The 13498-nt window shown below is 39.5% G+C and overlaps 1 protein-coding gene across 2 annotated transcripts in view; it reads left to right on the plus strand.

Moving 5' to 3' along the window:
- Positions 1–13498, plus strand: part of ADGRA3 (adhesion G protein-coupled receptor A3) — a 124504-nt gene that overhangs the window by 50069 nt on the left and 60937 nt on the right. The window contains exons 1-4 of one of the 2 annotated variants that reach the window (XM_059164665.1): positions 3894–3960; positions 5502–5573; positions 9714–9785; positions 12211–12371. In XM_059164665.1, coding sequence (XP_059020648.1) covers positions 12257–12371 — 115 coding nt within the window. In that variant the 5' untranslated portion in view covers positions 3894–3960; positions 5502–5573; positions 9714–9785; positions 12211–12256. Of the gene's footprint in view, positions 1–3893; positions 3961–5501; positions 5574–9713; positions 9786–12210; positions 12372–13498 lie in introns of those variants that run through there. The other variant, XM_059164658.1, reaches the window with a different exon arrangement.

Consider the following 13498-nt stretch of genomic DNA (forward strand, 5'->3'; position numbering starts at 1 on the left):
CTCTATCTGTTGTATATGCGTATCATTTGAGGCCCCTTTCTATTAATGGTTTAAAGTCTTGCTTTTTGCATGTATACTTTATCTGTGTGTTATTATTTCAAAACCTACAAGCAATTTTTATTATTTCTGAAGCTAAACAACTCTTCACTCCTTTTTATGTGGTTTCCACAGCTGCCTATGAACATTCTCCTATTGGTGAGGTTGTCCTACACTCGAGCCCTGTGGACTGTCCCACCATCCCTTATTCCTTCGAAAGACATTTCTTACTATTAAGTGCTGGCTGCTTACCATGGCCTGACTTGTTGGGAAGAGCCTACAGACTCTTCGTGGCAACTCTAGTTAATGGAAATAGCCCTACCACACGCACATGGGAGCTGTCACAGATAAAGCCATCCTCAAAACGTGCCAAGGAAGGGAGAGGGTCACCTGGGGGGGGGGGCTGCCACAGGAGTAGACCTTCCAATCTGACCTTGCTCCCAAGGGATGAGTCCTGCATATCGAAACATAACAAGATGGGCATTCTAAGCAGAGTGGATGTTGTTGTGGAGCCAGAGCATAAGTATAAAGTGGAATGCAGTCTGGTCACAGAGAGATTAGGCTCTTTTTGGCCTGAAATGACCTGCCAGGTTAAGGAACTTCGGGTGTCTTTAGACAGTGTGGGGCTAGCGGGACTTTTTGAATATGGAGTTGATATCAGAATTGTGTTTCAGAATGTTTCTGATGGCAGGAAGGAGAAATCATGTAAGTGCACACAATTGGGGCAGAGGATGTTGGGGATGAGACGATGCTTTCATTCTTCTTAACAATCAGCCCTTCCTCTGTCCCTGTCTCTCTCTCTCTCCATGTTTTTTTTTTTTTGTTGTTGTTCTATCATGCCCCTTTGTTTGTTTATTATTGTTTTTAAAGATTTTATTTATTTGACAGACAGAGATAATAAGTAGGCAGAGATGCAGACTGAGAGAAAGAGGGAGAAGCAGGATCCCCGCTGAGCAGAGAGTCTGACACGTGGCTCGACCCCAGGACCCTGGGATCATGACCCAAGCTGAAGGCAGAGGCTTTAACCACTGAGCCACCCAGGCACCCCTATTTATTTACTTAAAGAATTTATTTTTAAATAATCTCTATGCCCAACATGGGGCTCAAACTCACAACTCTGGGGTCAAGAATCACCTGCTCTACAGACTGAGCTGGCCAGATATCTCTCTCATGCTCTCTTACTATTTAATGTTTATAAAGTATTGAGGGTGCCTGGTTTTGTTTTTTGTTTGTTTGTTTGTTTCCTGTTGTCTTTGTTTCCCGTGTTGTCTGTATAATAAAATAAGCTACGTTTGCTCTGAGTTGAATCATGCCAAGACAGTTAAATGCTGACAAGGACTTTCCCTCCTAATACTTTTAACATCTTGTATCTATGATTCTGTCCTTCTAGACTCATTCCTTTTTACAGTCAGGTCTGGTTGTTAGAGTTGGCTATGCTATTTTTGCTTATTTAAAAAATACTATTTATGCAAACTAATTTTTTTTTTTTCATCTAAAATGTATTCTCTGAAGTTCTCCTCTCAATGCCCTGTCTTTGGTCAGTCCTAGTGTTCAGAATTCTAGAAGATGAGACATCGCAGGGGTTAAAGGATTCTCCCTTCACTGTGTAACATTGTTTGAAATTTCAGTCAGACTCTGTAGGAGGGGACATTACGACCATGGTTTTTCTTGAGGCCACAGGGTGGCGGTTCATTGTTTTCATCAGACATTGTTGCGCTCTGGACGCCCTGGGGTTGTCTCAGGAGGTCTCGCCCTGGATCTGTTTTCTTCCCTGTACACTCTACTCTCCACTGTTTTCCAGTTAAGGCTTTTTAATGAGGGAACTCAGAAAAACAGGCCCGTCCGGAGCAGGACAGTGGAGTTAATGCAGACTGCAGTTCTGGGTAGGAAACAGAAGTGCTGGAGGCGAGCCACCATTCCGCTCTACTTGGTGTAGAGCCCAGCAACAGTAGTAATTGGGTCCAGCGGTGAGATCCGGTGGTGAGACGGAGCAGCATCCGTTCTGTTGAATAAAAATGAAGTCTACTGTGGGGGTCCAGTGGTGCGCTCGGTTCCAGAGATCTGGGGGTAACTCTGGGGCACCTCAAGGGGTTGGCAGCCGGGTGGGATCCTGTGTAGCACCCAGGAGCCTGGATGTGGACGTGGACTCTACGTACCGGGAGAGGGAGCCCTGGCTAGAGTACAGCTGCTGAGAGCCGCTAGGACTCACTGGGCCTGACACAGCCGAGGGTGTAGAACATGGCCATGGTCAGGCTGCCACACCAGCCCCGGGGGAGGAGGGGCAGCTGTGTAGTGAGCTTGTTGATGACCTTGAGTCCCTCTCTCTGAGCTCCTCCCCAGAGGCACACAGGCACCGTGTTTGGATGGGTCAGTTTGAATCAGGGGGGGAAGAGGAGGCCTCCAGCAGGAAGCCGGAGTGTGGGTCTTCCACCCACCTGATCAGAAACTGGGGCTGAGCGGCGCCTGGATGGCTCCTCGTTAAGGGTCTGCCTTCAGCTCAGGTCATGGTCTCAGGGTCCTGGGATGGAATGCCACATTGGGCTCCCTGCTCAGCGGGGAGCCTGCTTTTCCGTCTGCTGCTCCCCTTGCTTGTGCTCGCTTGCTTGCACACTCTCTCTCTTTCTCTTGCTGTCTCTCTGTCAAATAAATAAAATCTTAAAAAAAAAAAAAAAAAAAAAAAAAGAAAGAAAGAAAGAAAGAAAAGAAACTGGGGCTGAGGCCAAACTGTCTTTGTTTTTTTGGCCCTCCTGGCAATTCTGATGCTAATGTTTGGGAACTTCTAGAATATCTTTTCCTCTAGCTTCCCCCTGACTCCCCGTGAGAGGGATGTGATGTCATATTGCCAGACAAAGACAGACAACTTATTCTCTCCCTTTGTGATTGGCCCCCCCTTTAGTTCCAGCTTTTTTGGGAGGGAAGCTCTTTAGGAGCAGAACATGCTAATAATATCTTCATGTTGAGATACAGGTTGGAGGGAACTTGACTGCTAATACAAAGCTGTTTCATCAGGATGTTTTAAGGATATACAGAAGATCTTTGGTTCTCTACCCAGTTCTCCATCCTTCAGTAAATAATTTCTCAAGTACTTCCATCCGAAATAAATAAATAAATTTCTTGTTCAGTAGCATTTAATTACTGGTATCGTCCCTAGCACTGCCTGAGCGTCCTTTCCCTGCATTACATGTTAAGTAGTCTCTTGTGTTCTTGCCTAGGAAGGTAATTGCCATTTATAATATTCTTCCCACTGGAAAATACATTCTTAATTTCAAACAGCCCACGTGTAATGGGACTTAGGGTATATGGCTTGCAAGCTGAGAGAGTCCTATATGTACACTCAATGAGATACAAAGATATTCTGTGTTATTCATGTTTGCTGGTTGCTTGTGGATACAGGCACTCTTTCTTATGAGGCTCTAAATCATTCATTCCAATTGTGCCTCTCACTCGACAGCACACATAAAGCTTTTTTGTAAGTGTAGCAGGCCTTTGCCTTTATTTTATAGATAATTTGAATCAGGAAGATTAAGTGGCTTTCTGAAGGATAATCTACCAAAAGTAGGTAAAACCTAGACCTATTCACTTTCTCTTTTGCTTTATCAACAAATTCAGGCAGATTCTCAATCTAAATAAAACCCATTATCAATACCTAAATACCATTTTAAATAGGTATAGCTATAATGAAATTGTTTCCCAAAGAATCAGTGGTAATTACACCAGTTAAAGCTCAGAAGTGAAACAAGATAATGAATTGAGCCCAGAAATGCTTGTTTAAGCAGCAATTCACAAAATGATGCCTAATTTTCTTAAACAGTAAAACCCAGAAATAAAAGGAAAATCAGCTGGAATTAAAAAAAAGTCCCATCGGATTACATACCTCACTTTAATATTCTGAGGAGCAGGAGCCTGGAATCACGGCACGCGTGGGTAACGTTTCGTATTGCTTAAGTTTTTTTTTAATCAAAAGTTGCTATAAGATAGGAAAGGCAGAGCTGTGAAATTTAGGGAAATTCAGGATTACCTGAGCTAGGTTTCAGAATACCTTGGAGAGAAACTTAGTGCGTAGGTATTCTATTCAGATGTTCTGTCATTATCATTTCTGGTTTCTCGTCCAGCTAATACAGTTTCTGCTGTTATCAAGTTATACAATTTAGAACCCAACAATTTTAGTTCAGAAATGGGTGATACAAATTGCTTCTCTAAAGAGTAACTCAAAGCATGACTCAAAGAACAGGTACTTTTCCACTACAAAGAATAATATGGACATTGAAGAAAAAGGTGATAAAAATATTTTTGAAAGTTTTGTTTAGAATCTTGCTTTAATTCTTTTATCAAAATCCAAGGGATGAGTAATTCCTGAGGAGGAACTGATAAAAACCGTATTTAGAAAGTAACATAAGAATATGAGTGGGGTGGGGCACCCTGGTGGCTCAATTGGTTAGTTCCTGACTCTGCTCAGGTCTTGATCTTAGGGTTCTAGCAGTGAGCCCTGCGTGGGGGAGGGAAGTTTGCTTCTCCCTCTGCCCTTCCCATTCCTCGTGTTTACTCTCTCTCTCTCTCTCTCTCTCTCTCTCTGTGTGTCTCAAATAAAGAAATAAAATCTTTTTTAAAAAAGTTAAGAGTGAGGCGCCCACATGACTCAGTCGGTTAAGTGTCTGACTCTTGATTTCGGCTCAGGTCATGATCTCAGGGTCATGGAATTGAACCTCTCCTCCGGCTCCATGCTTAATGGGGAGTCTGCTGGGGATTCTCTTTCTCCCTCTGTCCCTTCTCCCCTCTCTCCCTCCCTCTCTTTCTCTCTGTCTTTAAAATAAAGAAATCTTTAAAAAAAAAAAAAAGAAAGAAAGAAAGAAAAAGTTTAGCGTGATGGGAAAAAATTATTAGGCTGTTACCTAGAAAAGGTAATCTGGCCTGGAGACTAAACCATAGATCTGTGAGGTAAAAGCAAACTCAGTTTTCTCATTACAGTTAAAACTGACTATTTCAGGGATGACATCAGAAAGCATTAAGTTTCAGGAATTCTTAAGAAATAAAACTTCCAGCATTTTGGTAATTTGCCCCTTTTTCTTTTGTCTGTCTGATGTTCACTGCGACTGGGCTCTGTCCCTAACTCCCCAGCATAATGAACGGTGTAGGTCATCTAAGGCATTCTTTCACAGACAGTAAGATAGATTGAGTCTCATTTTTACCACTCCAGTTTTATCGTGAGTCATTTTACAGGAATAAATGCTTGAAATATAGAGGGCACTGTAATTAGTGCTTAGTCTGTACGCGGCAGAAGTCGGTGAGAGCAAGGACTATTTTGTTCTCTCAGTGTTCCCCTTAAGTCACTGAAGTAGGTAAACTTCTCAAGGATGCTGAAAACAAAGATCTTGCATGATACCTGGGTGCTGTTCTTGAATATTGAACATAGGAAACCGTCATCCAAGAGAACTAATTGAAGACACTTATTTCCCTTTTCTCTTTAGGGATCTGACAAACAATCGAATAGGATGTCTGAATGCAGATATATTTCGAGGACTCACCAATCTGGTTAGGCTGTAAGTACGTCTTTTCCATTAAAATATAAGAAAACATGTGAACTGGTACCCAGACATTTATAGACACCTGTGATATGTCTGATAGTAAAGTAGCAGCTGTCAGGATTATGGAAGGAGATATAATGTCATCAGAACATAATATTGTGTTTTATGCGCGCGCAGGCACGCGCACACACGCAGAGAGCCAGTCGGGGTATGTGCCTTAGAGAACATGTTCATGTTGGGAGAGATGGGTCAGAAGCTTTCCTGGTCTGAATCAGTTTCCTGGACGGGGCAAAACCTAAGCTGATGGTGCAGAGATTGCAAAGATTGGATTAGTTAGAAAGGAAAAGAAGCGGAGCCAATGATGCGTAAAGGTGGAAGTGAGAGCAAAGCCGGTGTCAAGGGGAAAGCCGTCAGCATGAAGAGTAAAATCACCATTTGAGTCAGGCCTCTGACTTTGCGATTTGGGGTGAACCCACTTTTCTGAGCTTTTCTTTTTCTTTTTTTTTCATCTGTGAGGTTCTCAGTACCTCAAAGTTTTTATGAAGATTAATTAGAGTTTGAATGATCTGTATCCCTCTCTTATAATTTACATATAATATAAATGCAGAAGAACTTTGTATAAGCCATCAAATACATTTTTATTTTATTTTTAAAATGAGGAAGCTCTGTTTGGGAGTGACTAGAAATAAGGCTGATTATCTTTAATAGAACTTCGTATGGGAGCATATGAAAGGCAGACAGAGGCTTAGAACTGATTTAACAATAGGAAGCCACTGAAGGACATTTATGTTGGGAAAGTGGCATAAAATCCTGTTTTATAGACTAGTTGTCTGCGAGTAGGGTGCAGGATGAAATTTGGGATTTAGGGTCGAAGGTCTAGTTACAAGGATTGTCTGTGCCTGGTTCTTTCTGTGGCTTTTCAGAATGTTTCTGCAACTTCATTCATGTTAACTTTGAAAAAGCTCTTAGGGCCATCAATAGTGAGATTATTTCATCTTTGCAGTAAGGGAGGCTTCAGTGGGCGTGGATGTGGGGGATTGATTAATTCTGTGTATGGATCTGTGCCTTTGTTGATGGAGGATTTCTGGGGAGAACTGTCTCAGAGGGGAAGATGTAACTTGCAGAGGTCCCTACCCTCTCCCTCCACAGTGCAAATAACTGCCAAACCAAAGATGGGGAACCAGAAATGAACTTCTGTGAAGTTTCTGTCCTTTACTTAGGACCTTAATTCCCAGAAAGGTTGTTAGGAGCTTAACAGATCAAAAGCTTTCTTTTTCCCCCTTTTTTCATGAATTTTGATCAGTTTAAATTTTTATTTTTTTGAGAATTATACCTTTAATACTTTTCTATCAGAAATAACTGGTGAGTGGGGATGCCCTGGTGGCTTAGCTGGTTAATCATCTGCCTTCAACTTAGGTCACAATCCTGGGGTCCCGGGATTGAGGACACCCAACACCCACCCCCCAGGGGAGGGGGCTGGCTCCCTGCTCAGCGGGGATCCTGCTTCTCCTTCTCTCCTTGCCCCACCCCCTGTTTTCATTCTCTCTTGAATGAATAAATAATGTTAAAAAAAATAAATAATCAGTGAGTGATGTTTGTAAGAACTTCCTTTATACAACTGAGCAATTACTGAGATCATTAAGTAATAAAACCACATACAGATTTGAAGGAAAAGTTAAACCTCCCTTCCATCACTTCAGATATATTGTGAGCTGGCCTGTACTAATTATCTGGTGGATCATTTTAAGATTTTTCTGTTGCCCCCACATACAGGCATACATACAGAGCTTTAAGTGTGTGCTGTACTCAGCAATTTATTGAAAAAAATTATTAGCATGTCATTAATCTCTTTTCAAGAGGGTGACATGTTGATACAGTTCATGTTTGTTAATAATTACGGAATATTCCAAGTACAGAACTGATTATAATTTAGTCAATTATTCTTCTGTTGCAGAAGATTCCATTTGATTGCGTTTTCCCTCCTTTAACAAATTGGCCCTGGTAAACATCTCTTGTATATACATAGGTGATGCGTCATCATACATATTTAACCTACAGGCATTCAAATATATCTGTTTAGCAAAAAGTCAAGTAAATAAAGAAAAATTAAGATATTAAGAAACCCCAGTGTAGAAGGTGGGCATGGGGATGGATGGAGATAGTTCACTGGCTACTCCATTCAGGGAGCTCATAAGACATGGGAGTAATGACTTTTCTGTGCTGGTTGTCATTCTCCGTACCTTTTTGCTTCTTTTGTGTAAGTATCTCAGAGCTGGGGTTTGGCTCTAGTGTTTTAAAATGTGTGTAAGTTTTTATGGTTCCCAAACCAAATCCAGTTACTCTGGTGTTCAGCTAGCCTTGCTCCGACACTGGAGGGAAAATTGGTTTGTGTTGGGATTTACGGAGAGGATGGCATGTCTCACTTCAGTGTGATTCCTTCTTCTGTGATTTTTAAGAGGAAATAGCTAATAATATCTAATGATTAGAATGAAATTACCTAATAATTAGAATCTAATGATCCCTGTAAAATGCCATTTTTTTTTTATACTTAAGTCCCATATGTGTATGATAGAGTTTTATTTTCAACTTACCATTACGGAGTCTTCAAACTTGTAAAAAACAAAACAAAACAAAAAAACCAAACATTAGAGACAATCGTGTAAGGAATCTCCATGCACCCTTTCCTCAGTCTTAACACTTGGCAGCTTCACAGCCAGCCTTGTTTTAGTTCCATCTGCCATCTCTTTGTCTTCCAGATCTGAGTAGTCACATAATTCCACACAGAATAGCTTCATAAAAATACTGTTGTTCGCTTTAATTGCATCTAGGTTCCTTTTTAAAAATACAGCAGTGATTTACACTTCCACCAGCAATACCCTTTTCAGAGGCTACATTCACTATCCCCTCTTATACGCCAGAAAAAAGAAGGGCATCTCTTTCCTTGTTCTTTTCATTGACCCTTTTTTTGTTTGTTTATTTGCTTAAGTTCCCAGGTAGTTCTTCTGTGAAGATCAGAATCCTTTTATCCAGACATTTTCTATCAAAAATTTGTATGCTACATTTAAAAGCCAATCCAGGGATGTTTTTACTGAATTTCATTGTGTATTAATTTGTGAAGGATTGGCATTTGTGTAATATTAAGTCTTGCCATCCAGGAATATACTGCTGCAGGATCCATCTGTTAACTGTCACTTTCTCCCACATGGGAGGGATTCAGCCCAGACTCCAGAGGAGAGGCGGGCCTCCTCCCAGGTCTCAGGACATCTTCCTTGAGAATTCTGGGTTTAAGTTCTATCTATTCTTGATACTACAACAGGTTCTGAACAGGGCTTGTGGTAGTTAGACCATCCTGCCATCTTCCCAGAGCCCTCAGCTCTGTTTTACTATTAGAAGCTTCCTGAAGATAGAGTCTACATCCCGAATAGTCAGCCACCTCTATTGAGCACCTACTGTGTACCCCAGCTTATTACTATCTGCCTGGCAAATAAGACCCACAAGGCCTTCTGCTCTTGGAGCTTAGGGTCAAGTGTGGAATCGTTACGGGTATAACAAACCACCTCAAATTTTAGCATAGGGTGTTCTGGGTTTAATTCATATAAAACTACGCAAAGGTTGATAATATTTATTAAAGTTATCTGATACAAGGGGAAACAAGATAGGTTAAGTAATTTGCCTAAGGACAACACTGAATTACGTGTTTTAAACCCTGGACTCATTGCACTCTGTTGACATATTTTATTCAGTTCCTGCGGGTTGGTGCCCCTGATTATCCAGGTTATCCCTGTCCTTTTCTTGTTTTTACATTTCTGTTTAGTTAAGTGAAGCTGAGTTAACACATGAAGAGTAATTCACTTATAACGAGAGCGTGACTAAAGTTCTGGCTCAGTAAGGTAGCTTTTGGGTTCACCTAGTATTTGGTAGAAAGTCATTATCTGATAGTAATAATTTTGTTATTTTATATAGATTAAGAACAAATTTCTTCACCCTTGGATAACGCCTTTACTAGTTTCCTTTTTATAAGATTTAAAACAACTTTCATAAATTCTTTATAACATTACTCAGTGATTATAGGATATGCTAGCAAATTGTGTAAAATGATAAATAATTGTTAGTATTTTTTAAATGAAATTACTATTATTATTTTTTTTTTCCTAGAAACCTTTCAGGGAATTTGTTTTCTTCATTATCTCAAGGAACTTTTGATTATCTTGGCTCACTCCGGTCTTTGTAAGTAAGAAATTTTTTTCTGTTTTGATAAATATATCTTGGTTTTTAAAAATTAAAAACAGTTATTAAATGGTTTCAGAGGCTTCATGGGGAAAATTTGGTGATTTTGCAAAAGTTAGACTCTCACTTGAGAGTGTGCATTCTCATTGAAAAACCTACTATAAACCTGAATAATGTGTTTCAGACTGGAACAACCATTTTCTCCTGAGAATACTATATCTCTCTATATTTAGAATAAATATAAATTGACAATTATTTCTCTTTCATTTTATTTTAAAGTTAGGAAATATTTTATTGTTTGACTAGTGGATGAATCCTCAAAATATAAAATATCATCCCTCCCTGTGAAGAATCTGTAATTAAGAATATTTTATGTTTTGGGGATTTACCTTTATCCTGTAACCCTTTCCCCAAATTGAATTCACAAGTTGTTACTGACATTGCTAGGAATGTCTTGCTTTATGAAATCAATGCAAAATCATATGGACTCAGTTCTCTGTAGCTTTAGAATTGGTGGGTTTTTTCCCCCTCCTCCTATAACAGTTTTGTTAACTGAGATTGTATGGGCGTGCCTTTGACAGTAATGGTATTTCCAGCTGAACTATAATATATTTCAAACTATAAGTTATACTAATTTCTATTGGAAATACAGTTAAGTATAATGCTTTTTAAATTTTTATTGTGTATAATTTATGGGATTGACTGTTTTTCCAAGGAAGAATGTCTTCTTCCCTAGCAGTTGCTGTTTGGTGTTTCTTGACTTCTTTCCCACCATCCCTTCTCCTCCCCTCTCCTTCTCTGCTGTTTTTCTTGAATTTTCTAGACTTATCAGCAGTTTTCCTTGAGATGTAGCTAATACTTAGGCATTCATCTGGCTCCTTGACATCATGGTGGACCCATGTACATGCTTCTGGAGCCATGTTGGATTAAACTCTGTCTGGTCTTTTTATTGCCATTATTTTTTAGTGAAAACATCTCTTTTTAGCATATTTAGTGGGCTCAGGTCTGCCACTTCTGTGAAGTTGAGAAAATAAAAAAGATGACAAAGAATAATCTGGCTTTTGAGACCCTGGACAGCAGGAATGGAAGAAGGATTTTCCTCCCAAATGGGGGGAAAATGGCCAGTTTTTTCTTTTCTTTTAAGATTTTATTTATTTATTTGACAGAGAGAGATCACAAGTACACAGAGAGACAGGCTGAGAGAGAGAAGGAAGCAGGCTCCTGTCAAGCAGAGAGCCTGATGTGGGGCTTGATCCTGGGACCTGAGCCAAAGGCAGAGGCTTTAACTGACTGAGCCACCCAGGCGCTCTGGCCAGTTTTTTTCTTTTACCCACTAGTGCTGGAAACCGACCAGAAGGTGGTGCTTAGGAGTTAGAAATTAGTCCAATTCTAATTCCCACCTTTCCTTTTTTTTTTTTTTTTTTTTTTCGCAGAACTAATAAGATAAAGTCTGTGCTGGTGTGCTGTGTTAAGAGCACACGTTATGTTTGCTCTTTGAACTTTGATTTATTTGTATAGAACAGGTTACATTCTGTATTGGTTGTTATTTGTTTTGTTCCACTATTATATAATGTCCTGCAGGTTGACAGGGGACAGTATCTGTATTTATTGTTATTAGCTGGACTTAGCATATCGTGCAACACATAAGTAGTGCTTTATAAAACCAAATATTCAATAAATTATGGTGCTTTTATCCCAGTTGTATATATTATCCTTTGTTTCTTATACCCAGGTGCCAACTTATAAAATTTCTTGCCTCATATAAAAATAATTCTGCATTTTCTTTCATATCAACTATGAGGTATTCTTTTACTTTTAGTGGTTTAACTTTATACCCCTTACGTTGGTAAGTATCTTGGTATCACTTGGTGCAAGTGGAGAAGTGTCCAAGAGAGTCTCCACTCTTGATAAACTTAGACTCTGGTCAGACAAAATATAACCATGATAAATGGTCAAATATTCCTTTATGTTACCCAAATTAATAGTTTGTAGGCATTTAAGGCAAAAGCATGGCCATGATGCTAGAACAATTGGAGACGTGTTCAAGGTCCAGTGTTAGTGCCACCATGCTTACTGATGAATGGATAGAAATTGGATAGCCATAAAAGATGGGAGATTTGGTATTCCAGACCCTGGGACTAAGGAGCTTGTTGCCCAGAAGAGGGATGATAGCTAGATTTGTGTTTGCATACCAGCTTTGATTTCAACCATTTTGTCCCTGAATTACCAGGGAGATGTGCTGGGGTCAGCCATCCTGCCTGTCTTCTCACCGGAAAGGAAAACAGAACCAGTTGGTGTTGTGTGCCTAAGGCCACTGAGGGTGAGCACTGGTGTGCTTGTCACCCAAAGCAGAAGCCAATATAAAGCAAACATGCTGTTTAATTTTATTCACCACACTCACTAATTTGTATTTTGTATGCTACAGAGAATTTCAGACTGAGTATCTTTTGTGTGATTGCAACATATTGTGGATGCATCGCTGGGTGAAGGAGAGAAACATCACCGTACGGGACACGCGGTGTGTTTATCCAAAGTCCCTTCAGGCCCAGCCAGTCACGGGGGTGAAGCAGGAGTTGCTGACATGCGGTAAGGGAGAAGGGAAAGCAGAGGAAGGGTTTGCCGTATTTTACTTGTTACTCTGTTTTTCTTGACAGTCTGAAAGTTCTCTTTATACCGTGCTGGAATTGATTACAACCATTAATCTTCACGGATCTGATAATACATATTTAGTTTATGCGAACAGTTAAGTCAGCTGGATAAAAAATTGTTTTTTGGATTGGTGTTTAAGGTTCTTGGGTTCTGAACAGCTTTCTTTATGAAAAACAATTCCAGGGAATAGTATAGATCTTCAGATTTTTCCATTAGTTGGCAAACCAGGGGTCTGTTGGTGGTTAAAAAAAAGAATCTGAAGATGCAATCATTATATGTTGGTAGGAGTGTGAAATAATAAATAATAGAGCCTTTTTGATACAGAATTTGGCAGTATGTGTCAGGGTTCTTAAAAATTTGATAGAGTTTGATCCAGGAATTCTACATGAGGGCTTAATTACTAGGAAATGATCAGCTTTGTATGTCAGTATTTAAATACAAGCCTATCTTTGAGTCTGAAAAATAGGGGATTGGTTGAATGTCTTGTGACACATTCATTTATAATATGCAGCTATTGAAAATCATGATTTTGAGTATTATCTGAAGGCTTGAGAGACATAAAATAACATTTATAAAAAGAAAAAGAAAAAAAACATAAACCAAAAGCCATCCTTAAAATGATCAAAGGAGATTCCAGTTTAGTCTTTGTAGCTGGAAATAAGCAGTTGTGTACCAACATTTCTTCTTTATTATCATTACTGTTGTAGTTTCACAAGCAAAGTATGCTATTGGATGAAAATTAAGATTTGTGAAAAGAAACAGCATATACATGTATCAGATCATCATGATGTACTCTTAAAATATCTTATAATTTTGAATGGGGGAGGAGAGAATAAAGCAATTAAATGCATCTCTTAAAATTTTATTTGTCAGTTATACCTCAGTAAAGCTGGAAGAGAAGGGAAACTAAAAGAAGTAAACTAAAGCCCATCCTGCATTGCATTCTTATCTCTCAAAGGTAGCTGTTGTCAGTGATAACTTAGTATATTTTCTTCATCTTTTTCTTGTACTTTGAACAAAATGTCATTATACTCTAATGATATTTTGTAACTTTTTTAAACCTG

The sequence above is a fragment of the Mustela lutreola genome, chromosome 1 (genome assembly GCF_030435805.1).
Source record: "Mustela lutreola isolate mMusLut2 chromosome 1, mMusLut2.pri, whole genome shotgun sequence".
NCBI classification, from domain to species: domain Eukaryota; kingdom Metazoa; phylum Chordata; class Mammalia; order Carnivora; family Mustelidae; genus Mustela; species Mustela lutreola.